Consider the following 16,623-nt stretch of genomic DNA (forward strand, 5'->3'; position numbering starts at 1 on the left):
CCAAACTGATTATATACTGAAATGGAGTATTTCACTTGGTCATGGTGAAATAGTCTATTTTAGTATATAAGGTGAGTTTACTGCTAAAATAAGTGTGAAATTGAAGACTTGCCTGGGTGTAAGAAAATGTCCGCTGCTGCCTTCATGTTCTGGCAGATTAGGAAACCTGTTGAAATGCATAGCGGCCATTTTGGAATGCATAGCGCATGCACAATAAGCTATTTTGTTCACAATGTCACTTCCGTTGCATTTTCTGATGGGTAGCGGTATTCTGATAGAATACCGGCTTCTGTTGAAGGGGCATGACTGAAAAAGGTCTGCGGACCCGCTCCCAATCAGCGCTCTCAGCCAATAAGTAAGAGCACTAAACAAAGTGTTTTGGCTGGTGGGGGGGGGGGGGGGGGGGTTTGGGGTCCCTGCTGGGTTGAACGCAAAAAAAACTACTAGTATGTACTAGGCTTAAAGAGGTTATAGACCTCCCAAAAACAAATTAAAAAAATAAAAACCTGAAAGGCAAAGGCATAATGAGCTAGTATACATCGCATACTAGCTCATTATGAAATACCTTAAATCGAAGCCCCTCCAGCGCCGTCCGCACAACACTTACACGGCCGACATGTTAACCCATCTTCCTTCCAGGTTCGTGTCCTCCGACCATCTGACTGGCCGGAGCTGCGATGATGTCATTCCCATACATGTGCACGGGAGCCACCATTCACGGCACAGGGCATTGAAGGAACGGCACGGGCAGCCGTTCCTTCAGAGAACATGCGCCAGTGATGTCACTGGCTGCATGCAAAGTAAATATCTTCTAAACGGTGCGTGTTTAGGAAATATTTAAAGTACCTATAGGTAAGCCTTATCATAGGCCTAACTATAGGTACAAGTTACAGAGGAAGCTTTACTTCCTCTTTAAGGTTTTTATCAAAGTTCAGGTAATTAACAAGCCCCTAGTGGTAGAGTAGTGGCACAGCCTGCACAATACAATAGAAAATTCATAATGTTCTTATGTTCCGTACTATGCGGGAATTTATTAAGTCATATTGTCCTTAAATGGTATGGAGTGAATACCGCACTCTATAAAAATATTTCCCACCCCTCCTACAGTTTAGCACTGCAAAATTCCAAATGGGTTAATAATGTTTTAGGACATAAAACATGTATAAATCACATTTTGGCCTGAAAATTACTTCTCGGATAAGGTTTTATTACAAAGGTGACATTTTTTGGTCAACTGGTTTACTTACAAATCACTTCATTTCAGTGCCCCCGAGGGGATATTTTAATACCGCTTGGTAGATTAAAGATTTATTTAATGAGATAATAAAGGAACACCATAAAATTAATTTAGTTGACAGGAGATTTTTTTTTTTTTTTCATGCAAACCTGTCGCAAGTGAAATAGCTGATTGTTCCCTGTCTTGTCATCCTGATCCTCTAGCATCTTTACTAGGTGTGGCACTGACCCAAATATGCCAATTCACTCTCCCAGGGGAAAACCTTCACTCACGTACAGATAACACTGGATCCCTGAGTAGCTTGATTACTGCCTTGTCTATGCTCATGTGACTTCTGGTCACCAACTAAATGGGTCAATAGGCATAAAGCAATTTGGGAGCACCCTGTCATCATTAGGTTCATAAATCTGATTTTACAATATCTTTGGGAACTGCCTTTTCCCATGCAGTATGGCTGTGCCCGCACTGCGTGGTGTTACCTGCTTGTTTTTGGCCAGAGGAGAGGAGAAAGGAGATATACTTACCTAAACTTACCTAAACTTCCGATCCTCCTAGCACAAGACCAGTCTGGCACCCCCATGCTCCAGCAGTTTTCAATTGTGGACTGTGGGAGAGTGCCGTTTTTTCAGTGGAACAAGGATCTGGAGAGTATAGTGTCCAGCAAGTGATGCCAGTCTGTGCCCATCAGTGACACCAATCAGTGCTCATCAGTGACACCAATCAGTGCTGCCTCTCAGTGCCTGCTCACCAGTGCTGCCCTTCAGTGCGGCCCATTAATGCCCATTAGTGCTGCCCGTTAGTGCTGCCCATCAGTGCCTCCTATAAGTGCTCATCAGTGCTACATTTCAGTGACACCTATCAGTGCCTCCTCATCAGTGACACCTAATTAGTGCCCTTCAGTGCCGCCACATCAGTGCCCATCAGCGCAGCCCATCAGTGCCACTTCATCAGCACACATCAGTGAAAACATTTGACACAAACTAAGAAAATAACATTTTAGCCTAAAAATGTAAATAAGAAAAACTTTTTTTTTTTTTTTATAATTTTCAGTCATTGTTAGTTTTTTTTAGCAAAAAATAAAAAACCCAGTGGTGATAAATACATTTTTATTAAAAAAATTATTATTTTTGGTAAATACCACCAAAAGAAAGCTCTATTTGTGTGAAAAAATGATAAAACTTTCATTTGGATACAGTGTAGCATGACCGCGCAATTGTCATTCAAAGTGTGACAACGTTGAAAGCTGAAATTTGGCCTGGGCAGGAAGGGGTGAAAGTGGCCGGTATTGAAGCAGTTAATCAGTACAGCTGTCGTTCGAAAATACCAGGGCTTTCTTTTCAGCAGGAACACAGGGGAACGCAGTTCCGGCACCTCCAGTCTGAATGTATGCAATGGCAAAGGGGTGCTGGGGTCAGTGGGGTGAACTGAAGGGCCTATTGATGCTGGCTGCTGGGGGATCTATTGTTGCTGGGGGGCTATTGCTGTTGGGGGGTCTATTGTTGCAGTGGAGGATTTATTGGGGGGGGGGGCGATTGTGGCAGGGGAGGATTTATTGTTGTTGGGGGGTTATTGTTATTGGGGGTCTATTGTTGCTGATGATTGCAGGGGATCTATTATACTGTTTTTTTCTATTGTTGCAGGGGAAGATTTATTGTTGCTAGGGGGGTCTATTGTTGGGGGGTCTATTGTTGCTAATTCCAGGGGATCTACTTTACTGCTTTTCTAGTTATCATTAACAAATTCTATACAAATGACCTAGAACCACAACATGATACTTGGTTCTGTATTATCTAAAAGGGGGGATACTGGGAGGTGGTAGAGGGTGGAACCCAAGGACAGCACTCTGAGGTTGGTAGGGAGTGGAGACAAGGGGTGACTCAGAAGAGGGGAGTACCTGCACATATTCACAAAAAGCCCTGGAAAATACAATACACTACAACACATTACATCAAATTTTTTTTCCGTCATATGAGAATTTTCGTAATTTTTGGGAACTCTTCAGTTTTGATCTGAGATTAGCATGCAAAAAAAAAAAGGACGATCATTCGTCTGATAATCTCATTGTGTGTATGGCCCATAAGTGTGGGAGGGGGTTTCATGATACAGACCCACCATGAGAATTTGAAGATTGAAGGGTTGAATACAATACCAGCAAGAAGATTTGCTAATCACTATAAAAGAAAAACCAATATACTCACTTAGCTCAATAAACTGGAAATGGAAGCACAAAAATGTAATAATACGATCATAAATGGAGCTTTATATTATTGTTCTCCTTGGGAAGTGCCTTCTGGATACAGAGAGCATGGACTGTCAACAATAACTCAATAATAAAACTGTGATTTAAACTAAGCAGAAAGAGAGAAAGAAAAAAAATCAGTTTATACAGTGTTGAAGCCTGCCTTGTGTTACCAGCTAAAAAGTGAATGTTTGGTTTAAGGCCCATGTGATTTGTAGCAGCTATAGGATCACCCTGAGTTGGGTTTTTGCTGCTAGAAAAAAATGAATTGCAGTCAGTGGGAGATCTGTACTCTTCGGAGCATGTGTCAGTGCGCATGTCCCCAGTGCACATAGCCCCCAGTGCACATAGCCCCCCAGTGCACATAGCCCCCCAGTGCACATAGCCCCCAGTGCACATAGCCCCCAGTGCACATAGCGCCCAGTGCACATAGCCCCCCAGTGCACATAGCCCCCAGTGCACATAGCCCCCAGTGCACATAGCCCCCCAGTGCACATAGCCCCCAGTGCACATAGCCCCCAGTGCACATAGCCCCCCAGTGCACATAGCCCCCCAGTGCACATAGCCCCCAGTGCACATAGCCCCTAGTGCACATAGCGCCCAGTGCACATAGCGCCCAGAGCACATAGAACCCAGTGCACATAGCGCCCAGAGCACATAGAACCCAGTGCACATAGAGCCCAGTGCACATAGCGCCCAGTGCACATAGCGCCCAGAGCACATAGAACCCAGTGCACATAGCGCCCAGTGCACATAGCCCCCAGTGCACATAGCTCCCAGTGCACATAGCGCCCAGTGCACATAGCCCCCAGTGCACATAGCTCCCAGTGCACATAGCGCCCAGAGCTCATAGAGCCCAGTGCACATAGCGCCCAGTGCACATAGCCCCCAGTGCACATAGTGCCCAGTGCACATAGCTCCCAGTGCACATAGTGCCCAGAGCACATAGAACCCAGTGCACATAGAGCCCAGTGCACATAGCACCCAGTGCACATAGCACCCAGAGCACATAAAACCCAGTGCACATAGCCCCCAGTGCACATAGCTCCCAGTGCACATAGCCCCCAGTGCACATAGCGCCCAGAGCACATAGAACCCAGTGCACATAGAGCCCAGTGCACATAGCACCCAGTGCACATAGCTCCCAGTGCACATAGCCCCCAGTGCACATAGCTCCCAGTGCACATAGCTCCCAGTGCACATAGCACCCAGAGCACATAGAACCCAGTGCACATAGCGCCCAGTGCACATAGCGCCCAGTGCACATAGCCCCCAGTGCACATAGTGCCCAGTTCACATATCGCCCAGTGCACATAGCTCCCAGTGCACATAGCCCCCAGTGTACAACTGCATATAGCCACCTCTTCTAATTTACAACAATGGATGGCTGTGTACAGCAGCTGGTTCTAGGGTTGTCATTATTATATAGGCTCTGCATGTTGTACAGCCCTGTGCATGAGACCACACTGGCCAGACTAACAAATCTACAAGATAAAAATATTGCAAAAAGGCTAAAAACAACAAATGCAGCCACAACATCTAAGAAAGGGCAAACTGCAACATAAAAAATATTTTCTTTTGGTCTTAATACTGCTTTGAAGATGAACTCCAGGCTGATCCAAAAGTCACAAATGGATGCAGCTCAAGTGGGTCCTGGGTTCCTCCTGGTGCATGACAATGCCCAGGCTCATGTGGCGAGTATATGCAGCCAATTCCTGGAGGATGAAAGAAATAATATCATTAAATGGCCCCCATGCTCGCCTGACCTAAATTCAATAGAACACCTCTGGGACATTAGGCTTTGGTCCATCCGACGCGGCCAGGTTGCACCTCAGTCTGTTCAGGAGCTCAGTGATGCCCTGGTCCAGATCTGGGAGGAAATACCACAGGACACCATCCGTCATCTCATTAGGAGCATGCCCCGACATTGTCTTGCATGCATACACACAAACTACTGAGGACCATTTTGAGTTGCTGCAATGACATTTCAGCAAAATTGAATAGGCTGCTGCATCATTTTTCACTTTGATTTTTGGGGCATCTTTGAATTCAGCACTTTGTAGGATGATAATTTTAATTTCCATCAAACGATGTGGCATCTTTTCGTTCCTAACACTTTACCCAGTCCATATCAGTATAGATATCCCAGCATGATATTTTTCCCCATTGAGATCTGATGTGTTTTCAAAGTGTTTCTTTAATTTTGTGCAGTGTAATTTTTTTTTTATTATTGCAAGCAGTATGTGAATGTGCTGCTTACAAATGTAAGTGTTGCTAAATTGCATCAGAGAAAACTCCTAGCTTCTTCCCTGCCAGGCAGGGATGTGCTGTGTGGCAGAGCAGTGTAAATCTCAGGACTGCATAGGAAAAAATAGAAATCCTTTGGCAGGTACAACAGCATATACAGTACATCTAAGTATTTCTTTAGCTGTTTGCCTGCTGTTTATACTAAGATCCTGCAGTTTGCAATAATATGATCAGTGCATTTTTTGCAAGCTAAACTCGACCCCAACATGAAAAAAGTAACTTTTTTAATCAATAAATGTATTTCCAATGCAGCAAGTGTAGGTAACTGAATTTGGCAGCACCTGGACTAGGAAAGGAGGGGGGGGGGGGGGTTGCCAGTACTTGAGGTCGATTAGGTGTTCTACATTCATCTGTGTTGACAAGTAATATATTGACAGGAGTAAGTAGAGAGATGCACTTATCAGTCTGTTGCTGCTTCTTCACTGACCAATCACAGGCTGGGGGTGGGCAAGTGACCAAGCTGTGTTTCCTAAAGCCGACCTTCAGTAATTTTTTTCATCTTTCCATCTATTAAATCCTCTGCCCTTGTCAGTGTTGGGGTAGTTACTCAAAAAATTTAACTAGTTACTAGTTACTAGTTACTTCTGTAAATTGTAATGAGATTACTTTACTAGTTACTGCATTTGAAAAGTAACTTCACTACTTATTACTTTACTTTTCTCTTTCTTAATTGACCTTGTAGAAGAAGATACATGGCACTCTTTCTGCATAGAGTTTATTGTATAAACACAGGCTTTGGGAAACATGAGAACAAAACCTGAAAAAACAGAATAAAACATAAAGTGCAACAAAAAGTCATAAACTTCATCCCTCTCTGTTCTTCGAAATAACGATTGTATCGCACGGCTTGGGTAACGCAGGAAAGCGCGTTCCTATAGCCTAGTAAAGTAGTGTAATTACCTCCTATAGCCTAGTAAAGTAGTGTAGTTACCAATATTAGTAATGTAACTAGTTACTTTACTTAGTTACCAAAAAAAGTAATGTAGTTACTGTAATCAGTTACTTTGTAACTAGTTACCCCCAACACTGGCCCTTGTTGGTTTAACTTTGGATAGTAAAACATTTTCTTTCTGTCAGTAAATACCTTATACAGCCAACTTCCTCTTTATTGTCTGGTAAAAAGCCCAGGCTAATGACATCATGCACAGCTCTCTCTCTAACTCCGGTGAGAGTTTGCCAGCAAGGTAGGAGGGGTGAGGCATAGGAGAACCAATGAGAGCTGCAGAGCTGGAGGGGGCTGGATAAGGGTGGAAATAACAGAAGATTGCAGAGACCCATAAAGAAAAAATGTGCAGGCAAGCAGTTGTGCATGTGTGTCTGTCTGTCTGTGTGTGTATATATATACACAGTATCTCACAAAAGTGAGTACACCCCTCACATTTTTGTAAATATTTTATTATATCTTTTCATGTGACAACACTGAAGAAATGACACTGTAAAGTAGTGAGTGTACAGCTTGTATAAGTGTTGGTTCACACTGATCCGACTCAAAGTTGCCCCGACTTCGGGCGACTAATTAAGTCGCCCGTGCACCGCGACTTCTGCTGGGCTTGCAACGACTTCCCATAATGGAAGTCAATGCAAGTCGCTCCGACTTTGCAAAAAAATAGTGCAAGTTGCCTGACAAGTCGGATCAGTGTGAACCGGCACTATCAGTGCAAATTTGCTGTCCCCTCAAAATAACTCAACAAACAGTCATTAACCACATAAGCCCCGGAAGATTTTACCCCCTTCCTGACCAGGGCCTATTTTGCGATTCGGCACTGCGTGAATTTAACGGACAATTGCGCGGTCGTGCAACCCTGTACCTAAACGAATTTGACGTCCTTTTTTTCTCACAAACAGAGCTTTCTTTTGGTGGTATTTGATCACCTCTGCGATTTTTTGATCATGCGCTATAAACAAAAAAAGAGCGACAATTTTGCAAAAATAACAATATTTTTCACATTTTTTTATATGAAATTCCCCCCCAAAAACTGTAAAAATCAACATTTTTTAACATTTTCAGCCAATTTGTTTTATGCTACATATGTTTGGTAAAAAAAAATCGCAAAAAGCGTATTTTGATTGGTTTGCGCAAAAGTTATCGCGTTTACTAACAAAGGGAAAGATTTTTGTCATTTTTGTTGTTTTTTTTTTTAACGCATAATGGCGGCGATCTGCGATTTTTTTTGCTGGACTGCGATATTGCGGCGGACAGATCGGACCCTTGACTGACATTTTTGACACTTTTGGGGTTACCAGTGACATTACTACAGTAATCAGTGTTATAAATATGCACTGTTATTGTAAAATTACACTGGCAGTAAAGGGGTTAACTTTTTTTGAGAGGGAGGGGCTATGTGTGTCCCTAGGGGCATAATTCTAACTGTGATTGGCTGTGGCTTGAGGTGTAGGAACAGGGATCAACGGTCCTACATAGTAGAACCGTATGATCACTATTTCTACACAGTGGAGAATGACAGGCGGCTTGTTTACATTAGCCGCCTGCCTTTCTCCCTCTCCACCGACGATCGTGAGTGACCGGCGGACGATCGGGTCCGCCGGTCACACGCGCAGGGGGGGGGGGCTCGTGACCACGCGGGAGCGTGCCTGCGGCGGCGCGCGCTCGCTCCTGAGACCCTCACAGGCTAGCGACGTAGTACTACGTCGCTTTGCCTGTGAGGGGCTGACCGCCGCAGTAAATAGTCGTGCGGCGGTCGGCAAGCGGTTAATGACTAAACCGCTGGCGTCAAAAGTGAGTACAACCCTAAGTGAAAATATCTAATATAGCATCAATTAGCTATTTTCCCTCCCTGGTGTCATGTGACTTGTTAGTGTTACAAGGTCTCAGGTGTGAATGGGGAGCAGGTGTTTTAAATTTGGTGTTATCGCTCTCGCTCTCTCATACTGGTCACTGGAAGTTCAACATGGCACCTCATAGCAAAGAACTCTCTGGGGATCTGAAAAAAAGAATTCTTGCTCTACATCAAGATGGCCTAGGCTATAAGAAGATTTTCAAGACCCTAAAACTGAGTTGCAGTACAGTGACTTTGCTAAAGAAGCTGAGGGTAAAGGTGATGGACTGGCCAAGCATGTCTCCAGACCTAAACCCTAATGAACATCCTCAAATGGAAGGTGGAGGAGCGCAAGGTCTCTAACATCCACCAGCTTCCTGATGTCATCATGGAGGAGTGGAAGAGGACTCCGGCAACCTGTGAAGCTCTGGTGAACTCCATGCCCAAGAGGGTTAAGGCAGTGCTGGAAAATAATGGTGGACACACAAAATATTGAGACTTTGGGCCCAATTTGGACATTTGCCCTTAGGGGTGTACTCACTTTTGTTGCCAGCAGTTTAGACATTAATATCTGTGTGTTGAGTTATTTTGAGAAGACAGCAAATTTACACTGTTATACAAGCTGTACACTCACTACTTTACATTGTAGCAAAGTGTAATTTCTTCAGTGTTGTCACGTAAAAAGGTATAATAAAATATTTACAAAAATGTGAGGGGTGAACTCACTTTTGTGAGATACTGTGCATATATATATATATATATATATATATATATATAAATATATAAATATATACACAGTATATATATGTATGTGTGCCTGTATATATATGTATATATGTGTGTGTGCCTCTGTGTAAATCCAGGAAGTGAACAGTCCGCAGCTTCAGCTGCCCACAGTTAAAATGGCTACAGCCAGACTTAGTGGAGGAAGATTTCTGCAGCATATTTGGCAAGTACAGAATCACAGTATATATAAAATAATGTGCAAAATGGTTGGAGGGAAGCTTCAGAATGGCAAATATGTTTTTATTATTAAATTATGTGAGCAGACCGCAGTTCTTCTTTAACTGCAGTTCAGGTTTCCAGATTCTGCTGTATGGCAGGGCTTTTCAAATCTCAGGACTGGATGGATAAAAACACAAACCCTTTGCCAAGAAAAATACCTTTCATATACTGTATATATTTTGATGGTGTATGTAGCTGTTTGCCTGGAGGTCAGCTTTAGCTTACTCAGCAAACCTTTAACATGCACGAATCATATCAAGTTCTTTTTTTTATTACAGGATGAATCATTTGGATTCTTCTTACCTTTAAGGCAAACTGCCCAGATGTCTTCTCATCCGGCTGATAGGGGAGGCAGAGCAATATCAAGCCTAAAATGGCCACCACACTGACCTGAAAGGAAAAAAGATAGCTTAAAGGAACAATCCACTCCTCTAAATAGTGCAAACTACAATAAAGTCTATGACCACATCTCCAGTGCCTAAAACAAAACAAAACGTCCAATTAGAGTGTCCAGAACAATTGTGCAACTTCAAATCTGAAACAACAATGAGAGCCACCACCATGGACCCCCAGCCCCAAGGGTGTTTGCTCACCTCCCAAAGGGGCTCTAATATATTAGGGCAACTGGAGCTTTATATAACCTGAAATCTGGATCAACAACTGCCACTGTGTTTGATTAACCACTTTAAGACCGGAAGATTTTGCTGCTTAATGACCAGGCTCTATTTTGCGATTCGACACTGCGTTATTTTAATGGACAATTCCGCGGTCGTGCGACGCTGTACCCAAAGGAAATTGACGTCCTTTTTTCCCACAAATAGAGCTTTCTTTTGGTGGTATTTGATCACCTGTGCAATTTTTATTTTTTGCGCTATAAACAAAAATAGCAACAATTTTGAAAAAAAAAAAAAAACAATATTTTTCACACTCTGCTACATAACATTCCCAAAAAAATTTAAAAATCTAAATTCTTTAACATTTTAGGCCAATTTGTTTTCTGCTACTTATTTTTGGTAAAAAAAAAAATGGCAATAATCGTATTTTAAATTGGTTTGCACAAAATTTTTTGCGTTTACTAACTACAGGAAAGATTTATGTCATTTTTATTGTTTTTTTTTTTTTTACTAGTAATAGCGGTGATTTTTTGCGGGACTGCGACATTGCCGCGGACAGATCGGACCCCTAACTGACATTTTTGACACTTTTGGGGGTACCAGTAACATTACTACAGTAATCAGTGCTAAAAATATGCATTGTTTCTGTAATAATGCCATTGGCAGGGAAGGGGTTAATACTATTGGTGATCAAGGGGTTAAATGTAAGCCTAGGGAAGTAATTCTAACTGTGTAGGGGTTGGGCTTTTGAAATGATCATAGAGACATGCGATCCTATAAAGCAGGATTGCATGGTCTCTGTGATCATTGCAGGGAGAAGGACGGACGGCTGTGTTTACATCAGCCGTCTGTCCTTCCCTGTCAGCGGGGGTGTCAGATGGCAATTGGAGCCGCCTGACACACGCACTCGCCCCCTAGTGGCCTCCTAGGCAGATGACGCCTATTAACGTGATTTTGCCTGGGAGAGCCACACTGTCGACGTAAATATGCAGCGACGGTAAGTGGTTAATGGATTTGATAACAAACAGCACACAGTCGAGTTCCGATCAACAAAGAGAAAAAAGCCTCATAGTGTAGACCACATTAAAAATGTATTGATTTAAAACATCTATGCATTCACATTCACATGTCTTAGTAGCAGGCGCATCATAGTGCCAAGCCGCCACCTCCCCTCAGGTCCCAAGTCCACGGCCTAGCTGCACTGAGAGAAAATCAACTTAAGCCAGTAGCACAAAGAATTCCACATTCTCTCTTCTGAGCCATGAGCTCCGCCCTACGTGTTTCATCATTCTGACATTATCAGGAGTACAGCCAAATACTAACTAGGGGAGAGATTTTTACGTGGAAAGCCTCAGTTCCACCTCCGGCTGTATCACTGCTACAGTGTAGCCTAAGGATTTCTTGTAGCGCAAACTAGTTTAATAATAAAATAATAATAATTTTAAAATAATATAAGCATTTAAAACTACTTGATTTTTCTGTGCTTTTACCTGTAGTGCATATGTGGAAGCCCTAGTTTGGGACTGATTATGATATTACCCAGTGATCAGAGCTTCAGTTCTTTGATATTTAAATCCTATGATGGATACCTACTGTATATATTATTGTGTGGTGGGTCTCTCAAGGGTCTGTTTGGTATACCTATTCTTTATGTCTGCAGCACATGCCTTCTGTTGAGATAGCTTCCTGAAGTGGGTAAATGCTTCTCTGTGAACTTTAACAAACACATTGACTTTAATCATGCTGTAGAATTATGCCTCTGTGATATGTGCCCTTTAAGGCAAACCTCGACGGCGTGTTTACAGTTCACACGTCCGGGATCCTGGATATTCTTGGTTAAACTACAACCCCGCCCTATGTACAAAGAACACACATTTTTCTGATGATAATTTGTGAACCAAAATGACCCCTCTCGTGTTGCCAGTCTGCTGACTCCCTTGTGACAAATTCAGAAATTTGACAAAACAATCACATCAACAACAAAATTGACCGAAAAAGCAAAAAAAGTTAGGAAGGCAAATCATGTTTCATTCACCTCTCAAGATGGTAGAAAGAAAGAAATTGGAACACTGTGCTCCACCCAGATGGCACCAAACCCATACTATTTGTGGTAGGAAAATTGAGGCCAATGAAAGCTGACCATATGCGGAGTGATCTGACCATTCCCCAATTAAAAACAAGTAATTTAAAGGACCGCTTGGTAAACGATTTATTGAAATCACAATCTGATCAATTTCTAATAAATTGATTAATAGGGTTTCTGTTTTTGACTGATTTTTATTTGTTCGCAATTGTTCGTTCAATCTGTTAAATCTATTTCAAACAATAAAATTTATCAACTTTGGCTGTCAGTCTAATTTATTAATGCTACATTGTTTATTTAGATGTCAGTATGTGGAGCATGGGTCCCCTATAGAAGGACATCCAAGCTTGCTGGTCATGCCATGGTCACAAGTCAATAAGAGGTTAAAGTGTATGTAAAGTTAAAACGTTTTTCTTAGCTCTAGATGAAGTAAGGAAAGGTTACAACCTTTTTAGAAGTTTGTTACTGTCTGTACCTCCCAGGGAGATTTACCCTCTCTATCTGTCCTGGTGACCATTGTTTCCAGTCCACAAAGTAATGGGAACACAGAAATTTGAGTTTTCACATACATACATGTCAATTCTGCCAAACATACCAAAACCGTCCTGCATCTTGGCCTTCTGTCCCATCGATGCTATGTCCTACAATTGCAGCATCAGCCATATTTGAGTTACTGCACATGCATAATAACACAAAAGGCATTACTTGTGAGAAATGGTGCTAGGAGTTGGCCAACCCTGCATATTTAGTAAAGTCCAGTAAAGTGGGCGTGATAGATGGTCCCTGTATACTAAGATGCGGGGTTCAGACAGGACAAACCCATAAAGTGGACAATATTCAGACATGCCCACCTATAAAGTGGGTGAAAGAAATATGGTCCATGGGTGGGGTTAACAGTGTCCTGGGGTTCAAGATCATAATGTTGATAAGTAGACAATAAGCTTCCAATAATGTATGCTTTTCGAACCGGGACACTTGCTCTGGTGACAACTGTCTAAGAGGGGACAACCCTTTGCTTTAACCACTTGCCGACTGCACTATAGCCGAATGACAGCTACAGCATGACTGGCCAGTTCTGGCATGGCGTCATATGACATCCTCCGGACACAGCTGGTCACAGATCAGGGTAAAGAGCCAATTAGCTCCTCTTTATCTTGTGATCAGCTGTGTCCAATCATAGCTGATCACAATGTAAACACAAGCTGTTTATCGGCATTCCTTTCCTCACGCTGACAGCGTGAGGAGAGTATAGACGAAAACCGGCTTGTATGAATGGGACATCTACACTGATAATCAGGGCACTGTTGATCAGTGTCCTGATTATTAGTGCAGTCTCTACGGTGCCCACCAGTGCTGCCAATCAGTGCTTATGAGTGCCTCCCCATCAGTGTCACCTATAAGTGCTGCATATTAGTGCCCATTAGTGCTGCCTATCAGTGCCCTTTAGTGCCGCCTATCAGTGCCACCTATCAGTGCCCATCAGTGCCACCTATCAAATTACCTTTTTGCAAAGTTTTATAACAAACTAATTTAAACAAAAAAAATATTTTTTTCAAAATTGTCGGTCTTTTTTTAATTATTCAGCAAAAAATAAACAACCCAGTGCTAAAAGCTCTATTTGTGCAAAAAAAGAAATTATAAAAATGTGTTATGGGTGCAGTGTTGCATGACCGGGCAATTGTCATTTAAAGTACGACAGCGCTGAAAGCTAAAAACTGGCCTGGGCAGGAAGGGGGGTGCCAAGTAGGCAAGTGGTAAAGACATTTACTACTTCCTCTGTGTGTCTCTGAGACAGGAAGTAAAGATGGAAAAACAAAAAACTCTGATGGGATCCTAACCGTTTCTATACTCTATCCATAAGTACAGAAAATGTTTTGGCTTTAGATACACTGCAAAAAAGAGAAGATTTTACATTTAGGCTCTTTGGCGGGTAGAAATGAATGAGAAGAATTTTCTTTTTTGCTTCTCCCTTTAAGTATGTCCCTAAATGTCCTAGGTGAAGCACAAAACACAACAAATAGACTAATATTAGACTTTTTAGCACTCCAAATATACTTGTCTTCGGCTGTTATTTGCCGAAACATCAAAGCCATCACTGGCAGGTCTTGTGACAATCACACGGCTTTGAATCTGTTTCTTTCACTGTTCATTATGTTGTTGACATGAGGACTCGACAAAAGCTTCATCTATGAGAAGCGCCGTCTCCGGCACATGTCCTGAAAACAGCTCGTAAAGGCGATAAATGTGACTCGGAGCGAGAAAGACATTTTCCCGTCAATAAAGAACGATTTCACTTAAAACTCCCCGTCACCTTGTACTCATTTTCTGCCCATCACACTCTCACTGTGCACCCTGTACTTCTCTTTTTTTTTTTTTTTGTACTTTTAGTGGAGATAAATGCTAAAACATTAATACAATTCTGTAAAAAAAAATGTAAATATCTGTAAATCATTACAAAAGGCACATTTTGTTTTTTTAGTCACAGTCCTTCCTGATCCTAATGAACTTGTTATGGCTGTTCAGCAACTCCTAGAATTGTGATCAGTGAAAGTACACTTATGGTGTCTCCATTCTATCATGTTTAGTCATGTGATCTAACGGTATTTTGGGAGGTTACCATCAGTATTTTGAAGGCAGATGTGCAAACTGAAGGTAAGGTAAGAAGGTAAGAATTTCTTAAGATAAGAATTTAGAAAAACATTCTTAAGAAAAAAAAGTTCTAAAAAGTGTGTTTGTTTTTCTAATCAGTGGATCAAATCAATGTTTATTTTCAACGCCAATAGCAAAAAAATTCAAAGCAGAATGGAAAATTTTTCGCGAACCAACAAATTTCTATCAGTGTGTGGTATTCGGTCGGTAAAGTCTATTGTTTCCAAAATCAAAGGTTAAACGCAAACAAAATCTTTTGAATGACATTCAAATATTCCAAGAGAATGTTCTAAAAATTGTCGTAGGAATTTTCCTAAGAATTTATCAATGCACAAATACTGTATATCTAATGCTATGTCCACTTTATAGACACTTGCTATTTCTTGGACTTCATAGCCAACCAGCCACCAAAAACAGGTTAACAACAAGTTGATACAAGTGTCAGAAAGAGTTTAATTCTGCACAGCGTTGTCCTGTTTCTGAGTCCTCTTATGCTACAAATATTTACAAAAAATCCACTTTATGGCCCCGGTAACACTGGTGCTACATGCGCTTTGACTTTGAGAGCACAAGACGCATGACAAGTCGCGCCCCATTAAGTGCAATGGAACCGTTCTAATAGGAGCAACTTAAATCGCTCTTACTTTGAAAAAGTTACTGCACTACTTTTGGTGCAACTTCAGCATGACTTGCATTGACTTCTGTTAAAGAAGTCTTAGGCAAGTCATGCCAAAGTCGTGCTGGGAAACTGGCTTCAAAGTTGCGTGACTTTGAAGTCGCGGCAGTGTGAACTGGGCCTATGACCTGAACTTTACTGATATCACTCAGTAGTGACCTAATGTTATCAGCAGTCTCATTTGAGCACATTGATTTCCACTTGCTGCATCCAAGGCAGGGACTGATGTTGATGGTTCCAAGGCCCTGGTGTCTAACCAGTTGCCTAAGGTTGCAGGTGTAATTTTGATACTTATTGTGTAACCCTTGGTTCGACCAGTCAGCAGTGGGTGCAAAGATATCTAAATGGGCTGCAGTGGCAGTGATCTCTAGCGGTCTTAAGTAACATTTCCCAGGTCTCCATCTCCAGCAGCACATGTCCAGTTGCCAAGCACACTAATGTTGTCTCCATTCTCTGACCATCTTTGATATGTGATCATCTTCTGTGGTATCTCCTCATACTCTGACCATCTTCTATAATATGTCCACAGTTTCCGACCATCTCATATAGTATATCCATCTTCTCTGACCATCTCCAGTACTACATCCCCAGACTACATCCCCATGACCATCTACTGTAGTATGCCAAACATTTCTAATCATCTCCTGTATTAAGCCCCCAGTCTATGACCATCTCCTGTACAATGTCCCCAGTCAATGACAATCTCCTGTACTAAATCTCCTGCATAATGTCCCCATTCTATGACCATCTCCTGTATTACGTCCCCAGCTATGACCATTTCCTGTACAATGTTCCCAGTTTATGGCCATCACCTGTAGAATTTCCCTAGTCTACGACCATTTCCCGTAGAATATCACCAGTTTCTGACCATCTCCAGTACTAAATCTCCTGTATTATGTCCCCATTCTACAACCATCTCCTGTAGAAAGTCCCCAGTCTCTGACCACCTCTGTACAGTGTTAGTAGCCTTGGAATATCCCCAGAAGTACATCCTTTGTCTATGACTAACTCTTGTCACTGACAATCTTCTGTGCTT

General features: G+C 42.1%; 1 protein-coding gene across 1 annotated transcript in view; it reads right to left on the reverse strand.

The window, feature by feature from the left end:
- Nucleotides 1–16,623, reverse strand: part of SSPN (sarcospan) — a 52,339-nt gene that overhangs the window by 6,685 nt on the left and 29,031 nt on the right. The window contains exon 2 of the mRNA XM_082256997.1: nucleotides 9,869–9,955. Coding sequence (XP_082113123.1) covers nucleotides 9,869–9,955 — 87 coding nt within the window. The remainder of the gene's footprint in view (nucleotides 1–9,868; nucleotides 9,956–16,623) is intronic.

The sequence above is a fragment of the Pelophylax lessonae genome, assembly GCF_965119305.1.
Source record: "Pelophylax lessonae genome assembly, chromosome: 4".
NCBI classification, from domain to species: domain Eukaryota; kingdom Metazoa; phylum Chordata; class Amphibia; order Anura; family Ranidae; genus Pelophylax; species Pelophylax lessonae.